Here is a 21,784-nt window from a genome sequence, read left to right as displayed (position 1 = left end):
TTATCAAGAACAAATGCATTTGGGAAGAATACAACATGTTCCAAACTGAACTTCTAACTAAATGAAACCTAAAGCTGTTTCTCTGTGTTAAGTTGTTCCATCTTCTCCTGTACTTGGTTCTTCTTTGCTGTGAATGTATTAATCACATTACATGTCGTCGTCGTCATTAGTTTGGCTGTGTTTTTAGCTGCAGATGTTCTTTTGTTCTCTCCTCCATGTTCCAGATGTTCCTGGTGATGACGTCTCCCTGTCAGCAGTCTCATCTCCTTCCTTCTCCTTTATTCTTTTATCCTCCGACTCAACCTCCTTCCAGTTCTCCTCTGATTCTCCCGCTGCCTCCTGCAACTGGGAGGAGAGTTTGGTTTTCTGCTCCTCAGGTTTTGCCCTTTTGTCAACAAAACCCTCAGTCATCTTGCTTTCGGCCACGCGTGTTTGTTTTCTTCTTCTTCCTTCTCATTGTGAACAAACACAACAAAAAAAATTGTGAAACTGCACAGAAGCCAAACAGAAATTCAGCGTTCAAAACGAAAACAGTAGCAGATATAATCCAGTCTTTTATAAGAAAGTGATAGTTTAAAACTCTTTTAGCAGGAGGTTTTCCTCAGCTCTGGATACCAGCCTTTACTCTCACACTACAGCTCCCCTACTCCTCTGACTTTATCCAGGCCTGAGAGACTGATGACATTTGAGATCAGACTCACATGAACTCACAGCTCACATGACTTTAATTCACAAATCTATCCATCCATCCATCCATCCATCCATCATCCAACATCCATCCATCCATCCAACATCCAACATCCATCCATCCATCCATCATCCAACATCCATCCATCCATCCATCCATCATCCAACATCCATCCATCCATCCAACATCCAACATCCATCCATCCATCATCCAACACCCAACATCCATCCATCATCCAACATCCATCCATCCATCCAACATCCATTCATTCATCCATTCATCCATCGTCCAACACCCAACATCCATCCATCCATCATCCAACATCCATCCATCCATCCATCATCCAACATCCATCCATCCATCCATCATCCAACATCCATCCATCATCCAACATCCATCCATCCATCCATCCAACATCCATCCATCCATCCATCATCCAAAATCCATCCAACATCCATCCATCCATCGTCCAACATCCATCCATCCATCCATCCATCATCCAACATCCATCCATCCATCCATCATCCAACATCCATCCATCCATCATCCAACATCCATCCATCCATCCAACATCATCCATCCATCCAACATCCATTCATTCATCCATCCATCGTCCAACATCCATCCATCATCCAACATCCATCCATCCATCCATCCAACATCCATCCATCCATCCATCATCCAAAATCCATCCATCATCCAACATCCATCCATCCATCCAACATCCATCCATCCATCCAACATCCATCCATCCATCGTCCATGGAATGCTGGGCTGCATCTATGTGGTTTCAGTCTCTCGTCTTTGATGAACCTTCCACGTCTGCGTCTTCGAGCTGCAGGTGCAAATAAAGCTCAAGCAGAAAGTTTCTTATTATTGCTCCTGCAGCAGCAAACAGCTCAGTCTCTGGGTGTAAACTCTGAGTTTCCCACAGTGAAGCATCCCCACGAGCAGCAGCAGCAGAGCCACCATCAGAACGGTGAAAACAGCCCTGAGCATCAGATAAATGTGGCAGGACGGGCCTGAGGGGGCAGGAAGCCGTCCAGGACGCCCTGAAAACACAACAGAGAAGTCACACACCTCAGTCCAAATAACATGAGACCCATCAGTGAAACTAAATCTGAAGATTTGACCAGCAGTTTGTTATATCAGCTCAGGAAAATGCAGCAACATGACCCCATGTCATTAACATGACACGTGAAGCCATAACCTGTCAAATCAAATCAGGCTTCCCAGGAGATCCACAGTACTGTGCTGACGTTTAAGGGGTTTTAGTTCTTATCATACTGATCCCAGGATCATTGTGATCCCTGAGTCCATAAAGGGCCCACTACAGTTCATGAAGATCTATTGTCAGGGACAAGAAGAACCAGGAGTCCTGCAGGAGATGGTCTGACCCGCACAGAGCCCTGATCTGGGCAGAGAAACCTGTGCACAGTACTGCATGTTAAGGGTGAAAGACAAAGCTGTAGCTTCATATGTAGTAACTGACTGGGTGAGTTCCTGCTGAGCACAGAACCCTGGCTCACATGAGACAGCCAGCCAGCTCTCTGGGGATTCTCCAAAGTCAGAAATGCTGCACTTGTAGGAACCTTCGTCCGACTCAGAAACACTGGCGATGGTCATCTCTCCAAAGGAGCCGGTGCCGACGTGGAGACCGTCTTTGTAGAAATCTGCAACGTGGGTCGAGGAGGACGTCTTAGTCCTGCAGCGCAGGGTCACAGCTTCTCCCTCCAGCAAAGGGAGGCTGGGGGTCTCCAGGATCACGAAACCAGCTGATCATAAGGATGAAAGTCAGATATGATGGACATGCTGTGAACCAACTGTCCCATCATGTGACTGGACTGATGCACTGGTTTTTTAACTGGTGTGAAATCTGGACGTACCAGTGACAGTGACGTTCACGGTGCTGGTCCTCTCTCCCTCTCCACTCTCACACCAGTATTCTCCACTGTCTGTGGGATAGACGGGTCTGATGGCACACACGGACGGAGTCGGCGTCTCCCAGGTACTGACGCACGTGCTGACACGTCCCTCGATCCTCCTCAGCACCCTCCAGCCAGATGTGGTGTTTGGACCCTCGCAGGTAAAGGAGACGGAGCCGTAGTCAAACAGCTGCAGGCTGGAGGGAACGATCCGGGCAACAGCTGCACAGAAACACATTCAGACTTATGATATGTGGGACATGTTCTAGACCAGGGGCAGCTAACTCTGGCCCTTGAGGGCCCCTTGTTTCCAGATATTCCTGCCCAGCTGCTTATTACCTGGATCAGGTGTGTTCAGCCAATCAGAAGCTGGAAGGGCAGGGATGGTTTTAAAACAAGCAGGACAGTGGTGGACATGTCTTAGAAACCCCAGGCCTGATCGCCATGATGTGTGTTATGGTTTTAATGGTTTTAATGGTTTCCTGCAGCACCATCAGCCAAAATTGCTCCTTTCATGGGTGAAATCTGACAATCTGACCTTTAGACTTTAAGATCTTTGTTTTAACACCTGACACGTTTTTCACAACCAGCTGAAAAAACAGCTAAAACATCTGTGCAGCAGTTTTTACTACTCAAACATCAGGTCTGACCTGTGACAGCCAGCCAGCTCTCTGCTGATGCTCCTGCAGCTCCAGAGATGCTGCACTTATAAAATCCTTCATCAGACTTGGAAACAGACTCAATGATCATCTCTCCATCATATCCAGTCCCAGTCAGGTGTCCGTCTTTATAGAAATCAGCTGGGAGGTTGGAGTGTCCCCATTTTCTGCAGCGCAGAGTGACAGTCTGTCCCCCCATCACAGGGAGAGCAGGACTCTCCAGGATCACATCAGCAGCTGCAACACCAGACAAACAGAGTTTCTCAAACTATCCTGCTGTCACCTCTGATAGAAACCAGGTTAGCCTTCATACAGTAATATCTGATCTATTAGCACAGATGAGCTTGAGTCAGTGGTTGTTAAAGTCACCAGTGACAGAGATGTTGACAGATCTGCTCCTCTCTCCCTCTCCACTCTCACACCAGTACTCTCCGCTGTGGGACACAAAGGCAGGTTTAAGGAGCAACCACCGAGTCGAGTTCTCCCACTGAGAAGAACCTGAGTTGGTTTGTTTTCTCATCACTCTCCATCCAGCCGGGCCGGGAAACCCAGAACAGTTTAACGAGACGGATTCATATTCAAAGAACTGCAGCCTGTCGGGCTCAATACGAGGATACGCTGCATCTGTGACGGACAGAAAATCAATCAAGACATAGTGTCACATGGAGCCTGGTCAGAAACCTGCTTTGCTTTGAGCTGCAAATGGGAAGTGAAGCCAGAAAACACAATGTGTCTCAGATGTGAAGTGAGACGACGCCTGATGTGAAGTCAGTTAACAGACGTCAACTTACCAGCTCCCTGAGCGGAGGGACTGCTCTGACACTGAGCAGGGAGCAGCAGCAGCATGTTCAGCACTGGACAGACAGAAGAGGAGCTGGATGTTTTCATCTGCACACTCACAAACTGCAGCCGACACTTGGCAGTGTGACCGTGTAGTAAATGACATGATGTGTAACCTGTAAATTACTCACAGAGTGTGGTGCAGAGCGCTGTGACCTCCATGATGTCTTGATGCTGACACACTGACTGAGTTCAAAATGTGAAGCAGGTGAAGGTGGAGTCTCCTCTTCCTGTTTCGAGGTCACGGCAGTTTACAGTCGTGGGGTGGAGGATAAAAAAACCTTCACTGAGTTATTTAACTGTGAGTGCGTCTACACACAGACACAGACACACACACACACAGACACACACACACACAGACACACACACACACACACACACACACACACACACACACACACACACACACACACACACACACACAGCCTATTAAAACAGTTGCGTATGTTTTTGTGGCTGTAGATGAGATTTGTAAAATCTCAACTTTCAAAATTTCCCTAATAAATTAATATCTTTGCAAAAGGTGTTTTTATGCTGTGCTGCCTGACAGTTATTTCAGTTTGAGTTTAGCATTTTTAAAAAGCCTGCCTTAAGACAGTGATTCTCAAACTGTGGCCTTGACAGGTGGGGCGCAGCGAACGGGAGTAAATGAGTCTAATTTTGTGTATGTCCTAATTCATAATTTTCTTTACTGACAAACACCAGACACGCAAAATAAAACAACCACATACAAAGAAACGTGACAAAGAAAAAACAAAAAAATAGAGGAAAACAAGAGGAACCATGACGTGGGAAATAAATGTTTAACCTCAGGACTTAATTGTAGCGGAACAATAAGCAAACCTTCACGCAGCGACGCAATGATTAGTGGGTATAACAATGGATAATTTGTTACACGGACCCCTAAAAGAGCAGGCGACTCCACGCCAGCAGACAAAAACACAACAGACAGTATGTAAATCAAGCAAAAAGCCAGCCAAAAAGAAAATACGATGAAGCCTACCTGGGTCTCTAGAAGTTATTTTCAATAAATTTGAACATTTTAAGTTTGAAATAAATTTCATTGTCATTTTTTGGGGTGAAGTGGGGCTTGAAACTTTATGCTCGGCCTTAAGTGGGGAATGGCAGGAAAAGTTTGAGAACCAGTGCCTTAGGATGTGGCATTTTCATGACAGGAAGGACAAAAGGTGAATGTGAGTTGCATTGTGGGAAATGTAGGCTCCAGTGTATTCAGGCTTCACCAGTACTTTCTAATAAAATTCAGCAGGTCTCTGTTGCTTTGACTGGGATGATTTGGCCTCTATAGAAGTCAGGTCTTTGTTCCTGTCTCAGTCCTGCTCTGCCCCCTGCAGTAAATCATGCACATCTCAAGCTTTTCCTTCCTCTATCAAAATGAGTGACAACCTGTAACTGCCCACATTGAACACAGTCCTATTTCCCTTGAAAAATAAAGCAGATGAGAAGTTGTAGTTCTTCAGTACACAAAGATTTCACATGACTATACACCAGCAGTGCAGCTATGGGGCCAATGAGCTATGACCCAGTGAATATGAGTCAGAAATGCTGAGAACCTGCAGAGGAGAGTCTAAGAAGCCTGCACACAAACATCAGCTGCAGCAGACACAGACCTTATCTGTTCAACTTTGCCATAATAATATTTGATCTGTGGACTTTGCTGCTGCTCGTCTGTGAAGCCCTGTGGTGTTCGACAGGTATGTTGGCGTTTTAAATCCTATCATTCCTGCTGGGTTAGGGTTTACTAAATGTTGTCCTCAGTCACAGGAAGGTACATGAAATAATTTGGACATTTGGATTTACTGAAGATTTATTGAAGGACCAATCAAACATTTGAGCAAATCACATTTTCCTTCTTTCTCTAGTGTTTTATTGTGGGATGAATCTCTTCAGATGAAGGAGTATATTTTTACTACTATGGTAAAACTTTGTTTACTAATATTTCAACTATGATACATCTTTTTCTAACTGCTGCTGTGTCTTGTTAATGTCCAAAGGGCTGAGATATAAAAGTCTCTAAATGTCTTGTTTTGTTTTGTCAGGGGACATTTTCATATTTTTGTTGGAGAGTCTGTCTTGTGTCTCGTATATGGAGATGGATTTGTGACAAAATCTGTGAGAAGCCATTTCATTTCTTCACATGTATATTTGACATGTTTTATTTCAGAGCAGAGCAACTGCTGCAGTGCTGCGAGGCAGAGGACTTCATCAGGCTCACAAAGACCTAGAGAAGGACTTCATCAGGCTCACAAAGACCTAGAGAAGGACTTCATCAGGCTCACAAAGACCTAGAGAAGGACTTCATCAGGCTCACAAAGACCCAGAGGCAGAAACTTCATTAACAGTATCAGACAACAGTAACTTAGATTAAAACATCCCTCAGCTGTGTGTTTCTGTGTCTGTCTGATGAATTAAAACCAAATAAAGTCACTGTGCTTTGAACCATGACTTCAGCTTCACTGTGTGTCTGATGGAAGGACTTTGATCCAGCTATGAATGAACTCACCAACATAAATGTCTTGATGTGTGAGGAGCTGTGCTCAGTCAGAGCCACACCTGAGGAGTTTGGACTCTGACAGGCTGAGCTAAAACCCTCTGAGACTGTTTTCACGTCTCCAGGTCAATCATTGGACAGAGGAAAGACTTTATGGCCCAGGTCAAAGTTCACTGGCTCAGCTTTGGCTTCGTGGTCTCGGCCGTGAACCGACTCAACAACAGGTTTGTGCCTTTTTACGGAGATTTGACTTCAGTTTTATCGGAGCTTTCACTGCCTCTTCGTTTTAAGATTCATGTCTGTGTGTTGTTGAGGTAAAACACACTGACACAGTTTACACCAGTGAAGACTTTGTACTGTCGTGTCTCTGTGTGTGTGTGTGTGTGTTTGCCTCGTTTGGATACAATGTCTGCTGCTTTTAAACTTACATCTGGTTTTTTGTGCCAACTAAAGTTTGTTGAAGGAGGAACAAGGATCATAATGTAGGTGACTAGTTTCCAAGATGTTCTCCCACATTTTCTAGACGTACAGTCAGTGACAGAATTTGCCATTTGCCATACATTTGTATTGGACGTGTCCATTTGTCCAGTCAGGTAACTCCACTGAAAAAGATCTTTCTTCTTCCTTTACTTCATGTTTTTTCTCCAGATGTTTCTTCTCCAGATGTGTAGGATGTGTTCACTACATGCTGGACTCTCTGTTGAAGCTCAGCCCAGGTCCTTCAGAGTTCTGGCTGTCCAGCTCACTGTGATCCTCCTCCTGCTCACAGAGGCTCGTCCAGGTAATTTCCACCAGAACCACCAGCAGAATCAAAGAGGTGTCAAGTGTTTACCTGAACATCTCTGTCCCTGCCCAGGTCAGTCTCAGGGACCTGGACCAGCTCAGACAGTGACAGCATTAGTTGGTGAGGATGTTGTCCTGCCCTGTCACCTGGAGCCTGCAGCAGATGCTGTTTCCAGCACTGTGGAGTGGGGGAGGCTGGACCTGGAACCCAGGTTTGTCCATGTGTGGCACGAAGGCCAAAACCTCCTGGTGAACCAGAACCCAGTTTACACAGGAAGAACATCAGTGTCTCCTGAGAAACTGAGGACTGGAGACCTTTCCCTGCAGCTGTCTGCAGTCACACACTCTGATAATGGAAGATACAGATGTTTGTTTCCTTCACAGCGTAAAACGACGACTGTCCAGCTTGTGGTTGGTCAGTGGACATAAGTTTGTGGACATGTTGTTCCTACATGTCTTTACATTTCCATAGAGACATCTCATTTCCATCCCCAGGTTCTGTCTCGTCACCCGTCATAACTAAGATCAGCAGAAACAGCAGAGGAGCAGTGGAGCTGGACTGTGAGAGTAAAGGCTGGTATCCAGAGCCGGAGTTGTTGTGGCTGGACTCTGAGGGAAACCTCCTCTCTGCTGGACCTATGGAGACGCTCCGAGGTCCTGATGACCTCTATACTGTCAGCAGCAGACTGACAGTGGAGAAGAGACACGGCAACAGCTTCACCTGTAGAGTCCAAAAGACCCACATCAACCAGACCAGACTCACACACATTCAGCTTTCAGGTGATTTTTTTGCTATCCTGTTTTTCCTGAGGTCAAAGTGCTGAGATGTTGTTTTCTTTAACTGTTATCGTGTTCTGTGTTTTATCATTTCAGCCGAACTCTTTGCAGATGCATCTTGTTCTTCTGCTTCTGTCGGGCTCATCGTGGTCTCTTTGCTCGGTTTGGTTTGTGCAGCAGCTTTTGTTGTTTGGAAACGGAGACAGAACCAAAACAGAGGTACTAGAACAGCTCTCTGTTGGTGGAATACAAGCTGATCACATTAAAATACTTTAAAGTACTTTAAAATACTAGTGAGTAAAAATATTTAACAGACCCTGAGGAGCTGCAGGGATGAACAGCAGATTGTTGTGGGCTGGAATATCTTTTGATGAAATATTTTGTTGTCTTTACATTTAAATGACTTTAATGAGATTCACTCGTGTGTTATGTCTCTGTGTTTCCAACCTCTACTATGATTGTTCCATTAAATCTTTTAAAGATTAAATCTGTGTTTTGTTCTCACAGAGACAAAGCTGCAGCATCAGTCTGCAAAGACAGAGCAGCTTTTAGCTGAGAACAAGGAGAACAGGGAACAGGTGATCAATGCACTGATGGAACAGGAGAACCAGCTGCAGAACCTGAACCATCAACTCAAACATGAGATGACTGAGATGGAGAAAATATGTGGGAACATTGAGGAGAAGGTTCAGTCAGTGGGGAAGGAAACAGACAGTGACAGAGTGAAGAGATACCTGGAACTGAAAGGAATCATGTTAGAGACCAAACATCAGCTGAAGCTGAGAAAAGCTAAACATCAACAACTGGTCTATGAGACTGAGACACTAGTGACCAAAACACAGACTGTGATTCAGGGAATCAAAGTCGGGAAGAAGGAAACAAAGAACAACAAGGAGGAAACAAGTGAAGACGTGAAGGAGACAGAGGAGCCTTGTTGATTTAATGACTAAACAACAACAAACTGAGTCCTTTCCCTGTTTTCTGATAAACATCAGTTTCTCTTCTACATTAATAATAAAAGACAGTCAAATGTGTCTGTTGTAATAAAAAGGCTGTTGATGCAGGCTGTGATCATGTGATTAATCATATTTTATGTTGACTGTTTCCTCCTCCTGTAAAATATTATTCTAATAAAGTTTCAGTTTCATAATGAAGTGTTAGAGGCAGCTTTCACTCACTGATCATGAATCAGTCACATGACGGACAATGTGACGGCAGCAACAAATTACTGAGCTCCATTTCATGTCCAGTCATCTCTTTATGAGCTCCCACTTATAGAAAGTGAACGTACTGAGCAGTGACAGTGTGTGAAGAGTCAGAAATGTGTGTGTGCTGAGCACAGCGGCAGTGAACACACCCTGTCAAAGGTCATCTAATCCGACAGCTTCAACGTGCAGCAGAGTTTTGCTCCGACTCGTCAACAAACATCAGGTACGTCGAGCTCTGAGAAGACAGTTCTCAGATTGATTTTATTATTGATTTTAATGCTATTGATCTGACAGGAGGAAGAACTCTTAAGATTCAGAAACGTTTCTCATGATACTCGTCACTGATTCACTAAGAGACTGGACTCTTGGACTGGGGCTGTAGAATATTAACACAGTGTACACGCTGTAAACCTGAACATAGGAGCGATTATTATTATTGGACCAATACCTCAAAGTGAAGTAACACTGAGCAAAAGGCAGGTCTGCTGTGTTTATTTCATTATATCAGACAACCAGGACTTGGACTTTAACACGGTTCAGTTGACACAATATGTGGATACTGACTCTGATTAAAGTGTTTGAAGTGCTGCTGTTTTTAATTTGTTGATTGAATGATGATGATGTGCTGTTTGTTTTCAGATGTCCAGGATGAGGCGTCAGAAAACATCCTCCTGTCTGTTCCTACTGGTGCTGCTGACCACATATGGAGGTACCACACACAAGAGTCCAGCCTGATCTCAGCCCGCAACACGTTTTATTTAAAACATTGACTCTTGTGTCTGCACATTTTATTTCTCATTTCTCAGCAATTAGATGTTCAAATGGGGCAGAAGACAGTGAGAAGCAGTTTCAGCAGGAAGGTCCATGTTTTACTTTATCAATTAAAAAAATACTTTATTAGTGTAATTCCTGTAATTTCTACTAAAACATCAAATGCTGAAACTGCATGTGTGTATTATAAATGCAGGTACTTACTCTCTCACTGTTCTGTTGGCCGTCGGTGGGGCTGGTGGTCTGGTTTCTGGCCTGGTGTTGGGCATCGTTTGCTGTTCACTGTGGAAATGTAAATTACACAAAATCAGTAAGTCGCATATTAGATCTTTATAATCAAAAGACAACAATTCTTAAAACTCATGGAATAGAACCTGATTTATTTCAGAATATAACAACAGTGTCTTAAAATGTCTTAAAAAAAATCCATAAACTGATCTGAAACAGCTTTTCAAGCACTAAAACACCTGGTCAAGTCATTTTTCAAGTGTTTACTGTCATATTCTCTTGTGTCTGTGTCAGTATCAAGCATTTCATCAAGAAACCAGGAGCCTTTGGCTGCTAAAAGGGCAGCCCTGGATGAACAGCCCCAGGAGATGCAGGAGGAGCTGCAGCACATCAACAACCTTTTAGCCACGATGGAGGAGATTCAGCAGATGCAGCAGGAACAGAGAGACCACATCCGCCTGATGCTGCAGGAGGTCAAGACCCAGTGGGAGGAGAACAACAAGAAGCTTCAGGCAGTGGAGAAGGAAATATCAGAGAGCGAGAGAGCGGCGACGACAGAGAAAACCGAAGGATGCCTGAGAGTAGGGCAGATCCTGCTGAAAACTCAGTGGGAGCAGGAGAAGAGAAAAGGGGAACTGGAGAACCTGCAGCTGAACACAGAGAAACACCTGCAGAGCCTTGAGGGAGTGGACACCAGGATGAGAGAGAGAAAGAGGAAAGTAGAAAACCATGTGGATGTGATTAACCAGCTGTTAAAGGAGTTAAACCCAGAAAATCAGATATTAAAAATGTACAAACCCAGTGCTGCCTGTAAATTCATTTCCAACCCAATAAAAAAAAAAAATATATATATAAAGTGTATTTGTCTGATTTGTTTTTATAAAGTGTAAACTCACATTTCATGTATTTTTGGTTTATTCAAGAGAAAAAACAAATGACAGATTCAATAAAGCAAAAATATGAGAATAACAATTAATAAGAAGAATAATTTATAATTTTCATATATTTTATAAAATCTGTTGTTTACATGAAGTAAATAAAACATGCACAGTTCAGTCTAAAGGAGAGTGTGTCCACTCAGATACTAATAAAAGCCATGAACCACATCAGTCACTCGGTCCAGTCTCTGACCTGTAAGACAGAACAGACCAAAAGTCACATCAGAACTCAACAGTCACTTACTCAGCTTTTTACTGAGCTTTCCAGACCAGACCACCTGCAGTGAAAGGGACTGGTGCTGGTGCTGAAAGGGGGCCTAAATACAAGAACAGAACTTAAACCACAGCACCAGAGCCAGCCCCATTCACTGAAGAAGAAAAACTCGAATGAAGAAGAGGCTGCTCTCAGTCTCACCTTCCCAGTGAACGATGACAGAATTCCCTGCTCTGGGAAACCTGGGTCTTGGGCTGCTGTGGGACTCAGTCTGGAGCTGGAAAATCCAGACTCTGCATCGGAAACAAGAGGAATTCAAGATCAAAAAGGTTTTGGCCACTGATGAAGATATTTCAATAAGATGTTGATTTGTTGACTATTATTAGATTTCTCAGACAGTGGGGGTCATTTGCCTGTTTTCCACTCTCCATATGTGAGACTGAAATATCTTTAATAAACACACACACACACACACACACACACACACACACACACACACACACACACACACACACACACACACACACAGTAAAAGCATCATGCTATTTATAAAATATACAAAACTCAGTTTGGATCTACACAGACCAGGTTGCAGAGCTTGTGGAGCCTGAGTGATGGTCACATCTGCATACACGGGTTCATGTGGGTGCTCATTGTCATCTACAGGAGAGAAACCAGCAGCACACAAGAGAATTACAGACCTGCAGAAGCTAAATAAAAAGATTCATATACGACAGACTGAAACGTCGCCTTACGTTTCTCTGCCTGTGGTTTGCTGCTCTGGTTTGCCTCAGCTTCTAAACCTGCACAGACCACAGCGAGAAAACACTAAATAAACCAGACCCGAGTCCTGCTGTGCAACATACATCAACACATTATTACCATTGTGTCAGTGGTTAACCTGTTTAAACGTGATAAAACGTGCATGTGCTTAGAAAAGCTACTGATGATTAAGGTGAACCTTAAGACAAAGTACAGCTGCTGTGGGCTTCACGTCATGTTAAAGAAAAAGAAAAATGAACCTTTGGTCTTCGTCTGGTTTGTGACGACGACTGCGTAGGTCACACCACTTGGCTGTTCTGGATCGCCCAGTCCACAGACTGAAACATTAGAGTCAGATGCAAACAGAAAGTGCATTTAAATCCTTGTACAGGTCTTTATAAAGCTGCTTGTTTTAATTAGAGTCACCTAATTGATGATCTCCTGGGTGTGAAGCTGCAGCAGTTTGTGTTCGAGAGGAAACTGATGGAAAAACAAAAACAGATGTCAGAGACAGGAGAAGAAAAGGGGTTTAAAATTTAATAAAATAACACAAACATTCACAATATATTTGTATAATTTTATGGACTTTGTACCGTACTGATGAGAGAACAACATTGTCCAACATGTAAAAGCAGAAGCCATGTACCAATAAAGGAAAGATGTGAAATGAGCTTAAAGCCCAAACCCTGGATGATCCCACATCTCTTGTCAGTGCACATTTGACTTTTCTGTTTTAAACTGCACAACAATAAAACATGGACAAGTGTCAAAGGTTCTGTGAGATAAATGTCAAATTTTTACCTCTGCGATTCTTAGTGGAAAGAAATCCCACCACAAGCAGCACCAGGACCATCATTAAGATGATGACAGCGATCCACAGCCAGATGAGGATGTTATAGGAGCCTGGGACATCGGAGAGGGGCTCTCCAGGTGGGGGAGATGTGACAGTATTTGTAGTAACAGTAACTGCTACAGTTGAGACCATCAGACTTTTTCCTATATTTCAATATGCATATATTTTTTGAACATAATGGAACAAAGCAGAAAGAGCTGTAAATATAAAACTTTCACTTTTGAAGTTTCACATTAACCCAGATGGCAGTAGAAGGTTTTACAACATGATCTGGCCATACAATCAGTGAAACATGTATTTTTTTATTTTCTAGTATTGTTACACCATTTGTCTCACCTCTGACAGCCAGCCAGCTTTCTGGTGATGGTCCAAATTCTGGGATGCTGCAGTAATAGAGGCCTTCATCAGACTTAGAAACATTTTTAATGGTCATTTCTACTGCAGATTGGCTGTTTATGAGCATGTTGTCTTTGTAGAAAACAGCAAAGCTGTTGGACGTTTGCTTGGTCCTGCAGTGCAGAGTCACAGTGTCTCCCTCCACCACGGGAACAGCCGGACTCTCCAGGATCAATGATCCAGCTAAACAAAAAAAAGTCATATTGTTAGACAGATTCTCCATATGCAAGACCCCATGTTATGAGACATAATTCAGAACTGTCAGCTCACCTATGCAACAACAAACACAAACAAATACCAGTGTACAGCAGAGTACCATCTGCATAGAAAATATTATTAAGCATTTAGGGTCAAATATGTTTGACACATTTTCTTACACTTTGAATGATAAAAATATTGATGCAAAACAAAAATCTGTTAACATGAATCTACAGCCCAGTCACTGTGAATCCACATCATACTAAACACACTGAAATCTCAAAGTAAAGTAAACAAAAACATACCAGTGACAGTGATGTTGATGCTACTGCTCCTTTCTCCATTACCCTCACACCAGTACTGTCCAGAGTCCTCGGGATAGGCCCTATCAATGTCGCAGGAGGATGTTTGTGTGCTCTTATAACAAACTGGATCAAATTCCTCATTATTCCAGATCCTCCTCACACTTGTCAGACCACCAGAGCCAACACATTCAAAACGGATGGGTTCATTTTGAAAGTACTGCAGTTTGTTTGGTTTGACGTGAAGAGAAGCTGCACATGAAGAAAAAACAGCAAATAAGAAAATTAGAAATTAAAATATATGAATTACAGATTCATAAAAAAAAACTGCGTAAAAATGTTTGTTTTGCATGAACATCAATTTGAAACCTACTTCATAAAGAGAAAGACGGATTTAAAACTTCAGCCTGATAGTATGAGACAGAATCCTGCAAAAACTTTTTTATTCAGTCACTTACTTTGCTTCTGAGTGTAGCTGTTCTGAACATGTGCCCTCAGTAAAATGACCTGAAGCATCACTGGACAGAACAAAGAGCAAATCTTCATATCAGACACAGAAACAAAACTAAATCTGAGGACAAACCAGCTGTAACTCTACTCACACAGTCTGAGGCACAGCGCTCTGACCTCCATGGTGGCTTGACACTGTCTGAGCCTCAGGCTGAAATTAGACTTAAAACTCAAGGTGACAACTTCCTCTTCCTGTGTAGGTTTTTCTGGTGTTCATGAAAAACTGGCACAGAGTCTTAGACATGTCGGTTTGAATTCCAGCCTCTCATTCAAAGTGAGCTCAGCCCTGGGTTTCTGCTTGGTTCAGGTTCCTTTATACTGGCCTGGTCTTTACCCTTAATGACTTTTTGTTCTTGAAATGACAACAGTGATATTAAATGTGTGCATGAATGGACATGCTGCCCATGTTCCATTATACTAACACTACAAAATTAGCACATTAACTCATGAGGGGGATTTAAAGTTCATGCAGACTTTAAAGAATCTCTTTGAGAAGGGGGGCACAGCTCACTGGTTCGCTGTCCCATTCATACAAGCAGAAGAACAACATACCAACATCAGCTTCAGTCTTTGGGTGAGAGTCCAGGCTGGTCTACAGGTGGGAATCATCTCAATAACGGGGTTTTGTTGAGTTGGGCCCATGACACCAAGAAGGTTCAACAGTGAGTCCCAGAACAAGCCCCCTCTACAGCTGCACCCTGACCCCAACATGCTCCTCAGTCTCACCAAGCAGCAAACACCAACCATGGAAACATGGGACTAATACCTGTGTTAGCAACATGATTCTCCAGCCACAAACACCTCAAACATCTGGACTTTAACTTTGTGAGCAACCAGAATCCATTTTGTCTCAAAAATCACTACGAACCAGTCAACAGTCTGTCTGTGTGGCCTCATGTTAGCTTGCTGTGCTTCCACAAAGCCAGCAGGCCTCAATCCTCCCAGGTACAACCAACATTAACAACCAGGTGCTCATGATGAAGTTTACCTTCATTTAACAGCAGTTCATGATTCAGCCAAGTCTACTGGTCTTTTTCTATCTCTGTTCCAGCAAACACACCTTTCTTCTCCAGTAAAGACATTTAAAAGACTTTGTCTCTGCTTCTTCTTCTTTTTATTCTTACAGGTGGTAACAATGTTTAAAGGTGCATAGCGCCACCTACTGTACCAGAGCGTGTGTCTTCAGGTTACAGGTTATGTAGGACAACACAGTAATAGGGTACTACACTCTTTAGCGTTGTCATCCTTTCCCAGGATTCCTTGCAAACTCCAACCTCTGCCCAACAGAACACCCTTGTATGATGCATATTTCCAGCATTTCATTGAAACATATTGTACATTCTCTGACACCACACACCTCACATTGGTCTGTTGTCTCTTTAAGTGTTTGCCTCACTCCACTGAGCCCCAGCCTCAGCTGTGAAAACACAACCTCCTGTCCCCTGCACCTCCCTTTAAATGCCCCCACATTGACCCTGATACTGTACAAGTGTCTCCCCTTGCTGTCGGCATCTCTACGACCTTTTCATCCCAATAAAGGTTGTACTTAACATCAGGTTCTGCAGCAGAAAACCAGAGCACGGTTCAGAAACCAGCTCAGACTGATCAGTCTGAGGTTGTAACCTTCTGTTTGTTCACTTCTGGTCTTAGTCAGGGCATGAAGTCTGACTGCCTATTCTTCCCTCGACCCAGTGATAATCTTACAGAATGAAATGTGCAATCCTTAGGAAGTTGGCATGTTTCTCTCCCATTGGTTGAGAACGATGGGGATGTCCTGAGATATCACTGTTGCTATGCCTCCAGGCAGAGGTCAATCTTTTCCTGTAAGATAGAGTACAACAACAAAAGCAACAGGCACATCCTATCTGACGTTATGTCTAGTCCACTTTTTGCCCTGTGAAAAACCTTGCAACTACTGAAAAATACAGTGGGTACGGAAAGTATTCAGACCCCTTTAAATTTTTCACTCTTTGTGTCATTGCAGCCATTTGCCAAAATCAAAAAAGTTCATTTTATTTCTCATTAATGTACACTCAGCACCCCATCTTGACAGAAAAAAACAGAAATGTAGAAATTTTTGCAAATTTTGTAAAAAAGAAAAACTGAAATATCACATGGTCATAAGTATTCAGACCCTGTGCTCAGTATTGAGTAGAAGCACCCTTTTGAGCTAGTACAGCCATGAGTCTTATTGGGAATGATGCAACAAGTTTTTCACACCTGGATTTGGGGATCCTCTGCCAGTCTTCCTTGCAGATCCTCTCCAGTTCTGTCAGGTTGGACGGTGAACGTTGGTGGACAGCCATTTTCCGGTCTCTCCAGAGATGCTCAAATGGGTTTAGGTCAGGGCTCTGGCTGGGCCAGTCAAGAACGATCACAGAGTTGTTCCGAAGCCACTCCTTTGTTATTTTAGCTGTGTGCTTAGGGTCATTGTCCTGTTGAAAGGTGAACCTTCGGCCCAGTCTGAGGTCCTGAGCACTCTGGAAGAGGTTTTCTTCCAGGATATCTCTGTACTTGGCCGCATTCATCTTTCCTTCAATTGCAACCAGTCGTCCTGTCCCTGAAGCTGAAAAACACCCCCACAACATGATGCTCCCACCACCATGTTTCACTGTAGGGATTGTATTGGGCAGGTGATGAGCAGTGCCTGGTTTTCTCCACACATACCACTTAGAATTAACACCAAAAAGTTCAATCTTGGTCTCATCAGACCAGAGAATCTTATTTCTCATGGTCTGGGAGTCCTTCATGTGTTTTTTGGCAAACTCTATGCAGGCTTTCATGTGTCTTGCACTGAGGAGAGGCTTCCGTTGGGCCACTCTGCCATAAAGCCCCGACTGGGGGAGGGCTGCAGTGATAGTTGACTTTGTGGAACTTTCTCCCATCTCCCTACTGCATCTCTGGAGCTCAGCCACAGTGATCTTTGGGCTCTTCTTTACCTCTCTCACCAAGGCTCTTCTCCCACGATTGCTCAGTTTGGCTGGACGGCCAGGTCTAGGAAGAGTTCTGGTCGTCCCAAACTTATTCCATTTGAGGATTATGGAGGCCACTGTTCTCTTAGGAACCTTGAGTGCTGCAGAAATTCTTTTGTAACCTTGGCCAGATCTGTGCCTTGCCACAATTCTGTCTCTGAGCTCCTTGGGCAGTTCCTTCGACCTCATGATTCTCATTTGCTCTGACATGCACTGTGAGCTGTAAGGTCTTATATAGACAGGTGTGTGCCTTTCCTAATCGAGTCCAATCAGTTTAATTAAACACAGCTGGACGCCAATGAAGGGGCAGAACCATCTCAAGGAGGATCAGAAGAAATGGACAGCATGTGAGTTAAATATGAGTGTCACTGCACAGGGTCTGAATACTTATGACCATGTGATATTTCAGTTTTACTTTTTTAATAAATTTGCAAAAATTTCTACATTTCTGTTTTTTTCTGTCAAGATGGGGTGCTGAGTGTACATTAATGAGAAATAAAATGAACTTTTTTGATTTTGGCAAATGGCTGCAATGACACAAAGGGTGAAAAATTTAAAGGGGTCTGAATACTTTCCGTACCCACTGTATGTTCATCTCTAAACTGCTATTGTTTTGCACATACCAATACAGTATACCAGTATACTGTAATAATGCCTTATAGTTTAAGCTGTAATGTAATAAAAGTAATAATTCCCACAAGGGTCAGACTGAAATAAACAGTTTATACTGTCAGACACTTCAACACTGGGTTATGTCTCCAGGGGGGACCAAGGTCTGACCCCATCAAAGGGTCTTTGGATCCGTTTGTATCACTGACACTAAAAAAGGCCTGGTGCTGCCCTCTGCAGTAAAGTAGCTCAGCTAACAGCCACCAATTATCATGACTCTTCTCCCGGTGTGTTGTTTGTTTATGATCTGCTGTGGTGACCAGCAACAGGGTCAAAGTTCACTCAAAATGAAAGTGAGCTCAGGAAACCAGAAACCAGACAGGGTTTCTATTTGAAGGTTGATCTGGAAATCTAAAGCCTTTGCATATGTTTTAGCTCCAGCTGTGCATTATTGTTTGTTCTAAATCCATTACTGGACAGACCCTGCAGGTTCTTCGTATCAGTGTGGATGGAACGTTGACGTTCCACAGTGGCTGCACATGAATCTGAGGAACCAGACTCTGCAGCACTGGAGTTAATTAGGAATCTGTTAATGATTTCATATCTACCTGGTTAATCATTTACTGTTACAGTCAGACCAGTTTGACCACTGACATGATCCACACATCAGTGGTTAGAACAACATGTACGTCTGTACGTTTTCAGGAAGAGGCTGTGCATGAATGAGCACAACAAATAAACAACAACAACAACACCTGCAAAGTCAACGTGGGAACACAGCTGACAGGAGGCTGCTCTTGTTTTTGGACTCTGACCCCACAGGGAGACAAACAACAGGTAGGACTGACACGTTTTTATCGAGTGTTTGACTCAGACTTTATTTTACCTTTAAAATACTTTAACAGATGTTTCTAAACAGGCTCACCAGCTGTGAAAGTCTCAGTTAAAGGTACAGAGTCCTGCAGTTTAACAGCAGGACTCCAGGATGTTCCCCCACAGTGATGATTTGTCCCTTCAGCGTCTGCTCAGACTCCTCAGGGTTTTGTTTCTCCAACTTCTCCTAACTCCCTCCAGTGGAGGTAACTCACACAAAAGCTTTGTCACACCTGCTTCTGTCACTCAAACTATTTGACTGTAAAAATAATGGTAATGGGTTGAGTTAAAGCACAGAGAGTGACAGTGTAGGGAGGTCACAGGGCTGATTGACACAGACCAGACTCACACACATTCAGCTTTCAGGTACTGATGGTCATTTTCACTCAGGTGTTAAACTCAAACTAAGGTCTGCTTCCTGTAAATGCTCTGTTTCTCTGTGTTTTATTGTTTTATTTATTCAGATGATTTTAAAGTCCAGTCCAGTGATCGTTCTGCACAGCTGCTCTGGCTGTTTGTTTGGACCGAGGTCGCGGTCCGTGGGCGGAAAAGACATCACGCTTTTTCAACGCCACTACTCACTGTTTCCCTGGTGCTACAGCCTTGGACATTTTGGACATGCTTCCTGGATTACTGCCAACACTTCCGTCTTCCATCATTAGAGTGATTGTACATATTGGAACATGTGACACGTCATTCTGCTGGTCCGAACTGACTAAAAAGGATTTTATCTCTCTCCTCAACCTGTGGCAAGTCCATCTTTATTTCTGGTCCCATCCCCACGCTTGGAAGAGGCTCCGGCCACTTCAGTAGAATCCTCAGCCTCAACACCTGGTTCAAGTCTGTCTCCCTGTCATACAATGTCCAATTTATCTCTTTACCTCTTCTGGAACCGCCCTGCCTTCTTTGCAGGAGGTGGTCTGCATCCTAACCACCTGGGCACCCATATGCTTTCTACCAACATTCAACATGCTGTTCATTGTACCCTGCATGCTTACACTGGACATGCTGTTCATTCTGTCCCACATGACTGACTACCAGACTCCATTCAACCAATCCCCTCCATATGGTCAGCCTCCCGACCTCGGCTGAGGAAATCTGGCATACGCCACTCAGTGCTAACTAACTCCCCAGAAACATGGACTCTACACCCTCCCATAACACCCAGTTTGGACTACTGAATGTTCGTTCCCTCACACAAAAGCTTCTTTTATTTTTGATATTATACTCAATCATAAGCTGGACATCCTGTGTTTAACTGAAACCTGGCAGCAGCCCAACGATTTCGCTGAACGTAATCAGTCTGTTCCTCCTGGTTTTACATATCTCAGCCATTTACGCCAAGTGGAACACAGTGGCGGCCTTGCTATACTGTTCAACCTCAAATACAAAATATCCATTCACCCCACTGTCACCTCCCAGTCTTTTGAACCTCTCACAGTTCGTATTCACAGCTTTGGGCTCCAACAATATATCACCTCCCCCACACATTCTCATGGTCACATCCTTGACTTAGTTTGCTGTTCTGGTGTCACTGCTCGGTCATGTTCTATTCTCGACACATTCTTTTCTGATCACAAAGTAGTCTGTTTTAACTCCACACTACTTCTCTTTAAAACCCACCTCTCCCACACCATCACTTTCCACAACATAAAGAACATCCACCTCTCCTCCTTCACAGCTGCACTTAATAATCTTCCATGTATTAATCACTCTCCCTCCCTCCCCGACATGTTATCCAATTTTAACAGTGAGTTATGTAATTTACTAGACACCTTCGCCCCACTCAAAACTAGATCTGTCTCCTTTATACACTCTGCTCCATGGTACACACCCGAGCTATGCCTCCTCAAAACCAAACGGTTTATTCATCCATAAGGACTTATATCTCTAAACCACATACTGAAATATAAGCAAACCATTATTCAAACAAAAACTGCCTACTACACCTCACTCATTGTATCTGCCTCCAGTTCCACGCGTTCTCTGTCTCCCATCCCTCCTTCCCCATCTTACCCACATTATTCACACTTCCCTCAGTTCTGGCATTATACCCCCCTCATTCAAGACAGCCATCATCACACCTGTTCTAAAAAAACCTGGTCTTGATCCTGCAGACTTAACTAACTTCCGATCCATCTCCAATCTTCCCTTCCTCTCCAAAATTCTTGAAAAAATTGTCCACCACCAGGTCCATAATCATCTCTTCACCAATAACCTGTATGAACAGTTCCAATCTGGTTTCAGCCAACTCCATAGCACCGAAACTACCCTGGTCAAAATCACCAACAATCTCCTGTTAGCCTCAGACTCTGGCCTTCTCTCCATACTCATCCTCCTTGATCTAACTGCAGCATTCGACACCATCTCCCACAACATCCTCCTCCATCGCCTTGCCTCCATTGGCATAGCCGACACCATTCTCGCATGGTTCACATCTTACCTCTCAGACCATACCCAGTCCGTCCACCTCCAGAACTTTCTTCCCAGTTCTCAAATTTCAGATATGGCGTGGCTCAGGGCTCTGTCCTGGGGCCCCTCATTTTCATTATCTATCTCTTTCCGCTTGGGAATATCTTTAGGCAATACAATATCAATTTCCACTGCTATGTGTACGACACTCAGCTCTACTTCTCTGCAGCCCCATCTACCTCCCTTCCCCCTCATTCGTTCCTTACCTGCCTTCTCAACATCAAAACCTGGTTCACCCACAATTTCCTGAAACTCAACCCCAACAAAACTGAAATTCTTCTTGTAGGCACCCATTCC

General features: G+C 43.7%; 3 protein-coding genes across 5 annotated transcripts; 1 reads left to right on the top strand and 2 right to left on the bottom strand.

Moving 5' to 3' along the window:
• Positions 1-1,489: 1,489 nt before the first annotated feature.
• On the bottom strand, positions 1,490-4,281 carry LOC113125444 (low affinity immunoglobulin gamma Fc region receptor II-a-like). Its single transcript, XM_026298907.1, has 5 exons — positions 4,064-4,281; positions 3,642-3,896; positions 3,264-3,509; positions 2,092-2,463; positions 1,490-1,740 (listed from the first exon to the last, which is right to left on the bottom strand). The coding sequence occupies exons 1-5, from the start codon at positions 4,158-4,160 to the stop codon at positions 1,562-1,564; spliced, it is 1,149 nt and encodes a 382-aa protein (XP_026154692.1). The 5' UTR covers positions 4,161-4,281; the 3' UTR covers positions 1,490-1,561.
• A 2,387-nt stretch (positions 4,282-6,668) lies between these two features.
• LOC113139657 (butyrophilin subfamily 3 member A2-like) lies at positions 6,669-9,335 on the top strand. Of its 3 annotated transcripts, none has more exons than XM_026323014.2 (6): positions 6,669-6,935; positions 7,270-7,402; positions 7,478-7,819; positions 7,900-8,184; positions 8,278-8,400; positions 8,689-9,335. In XM_026323014.2, the coding sequence occupies exons 2-6, from the start codon at positions 7,270-7,272 to the stop codon at positions 9,117-9,119; spliced, it is 1,314 nt and encodes a 437-aa protein (XP_026178799.1). In that variant the 5' UTR covers positions 6,669-6,935; the 3' UTR covers positions 9,120-9,335. The 3 variants fall into 3 exon arrangements, with proteins under 3 accessions (XP_026178799.1, XP_026178784.1, XP_026178793.1); XM_026323008.2 differs by having other exon boundaries at positions 6,673-6,845; XM_026322999.1 differs by having other exon boundaries at positions 6,670-7,402.
• A 2,068-nt stretch (positions 9,336-11,403) lies between these two features.
• On the bottom strand, positions 11,404-14,763 carry LOC113139777 (Fc receptor-like A). The gene is made up of 11 exons (XM_026323294.1): positions 14,654-14,763; positions 14,510-14,569; positions 14,055-14,303; positions 13,492-13,734; positions 13,104-13,298; positions 12,729-12,782; positions 12,563-12,640; positions 12,296-12,343; positions 12,126-12,200; positions 11,742-11,833; positions 11,404-11,519 (listed from the first exon to the last, which is right to left on the bottom strand). The coding sequence occupies exons 1-11, from the start codon at positions 14,682-14,684 to the stop codon at positions 11,499-11,501; spliced, it is 1,146 nt and encodes a 381-aa protein (XP_026179079.1). The 5' UTR covers positions 14,685-14,763; the 3' UTR covers positions 11,404-11,498.
• Between the last annotated feature and the right edge of the window lie 7,021 nt (positions 14,764-21,784).

Source organism: Mastacembelus armatus, chromosome 18 (genome assembly GCF_900324485.2).
Source record: "Mastacembelus armatus chromosome 18, fMasArm1.2, whole genome shotgun sequence".
Taxonomy (NCBI): domain Eukaryota; kingdom Metazoa; phylum Chordata; class Actinopteri; order Synbranchiformes; family Mastacembelidae; genus Mastacembelus; species Mastacembelus armatus.
The sequence above is the reverse complement of the archived record's forward strand: the minus strand, read 5'-3'. Positions and strand labels throughout refer to the sequence as shown.

Excerpts from the sequence above, each read along its gene's own strand:
- LOC113139777 (XM_026323294.1), bottom strand. The coding sequence starts at position 14,684 with ATGGAGGTCAGAGCGCTGTGCCTCAGACTGT. Across the intron at positions 14,304-14,509 it reads CAGCTACACTCAGAAGCAAA|CTTCTCTTCACGTCAAACCA; the intron begins GTAAGTGACTGA and ends CTTCATGTGCAG. Across the intron at positions 12,344-12,562 it reads AAACCAGACGAAGACCAAAG|GTTTAGAAGCTGAGGCAAAC; the intron begins GTTCATTTTTCT and ends TGGTCTGTGCAG.
- LOC113139657 (XM_026322999.1), top strand. The coding sequence starts at position 7,255 with ATGTTTTTTCTCCAGATGTTTCTTCTCCAGATGTGTAGGATGTGTTCA. Across the intron at positions 7,820-7,899 it reads GACTGTCCAGCTTGTGGTTG|GTTCTGTCTCGTCACCCGTC; the intron begins GTCAGTGGACAT and ends TTCCATCCCCAG. Across the intron at positions 8,401-8,688 it reads GAGACAGAACCAAAACAGAG|AGACAAAGCTGCAGCATCAG; the intron begins GTACTAGAACAG and ends TTGTTCTCACAG.
- LOC113125444 (XM_026298907.1), bottom strand. The coding sequence starts at position 4,160 with ATGAAAACATCCAGCTCCTCTTCTGTCTGTCCAGTGCTGAACATGCTG. Across the intron at positions 3,510-3,641 it reads TGTCAACATCTCTGTCACTG|CTGCTGATGTGATCCTGGAG; the intron begins GTGACTTTAACA and ends CTGGTGTTGCAG. Across the intron at positions 1,741-2,091 it reads TCTGCCCAGATCAGGGCTCT|GGCGTCCTGGACGGCTTCCT; the intron begins GTGCGGGTCAGA and ends TTGTGTTTTCAG.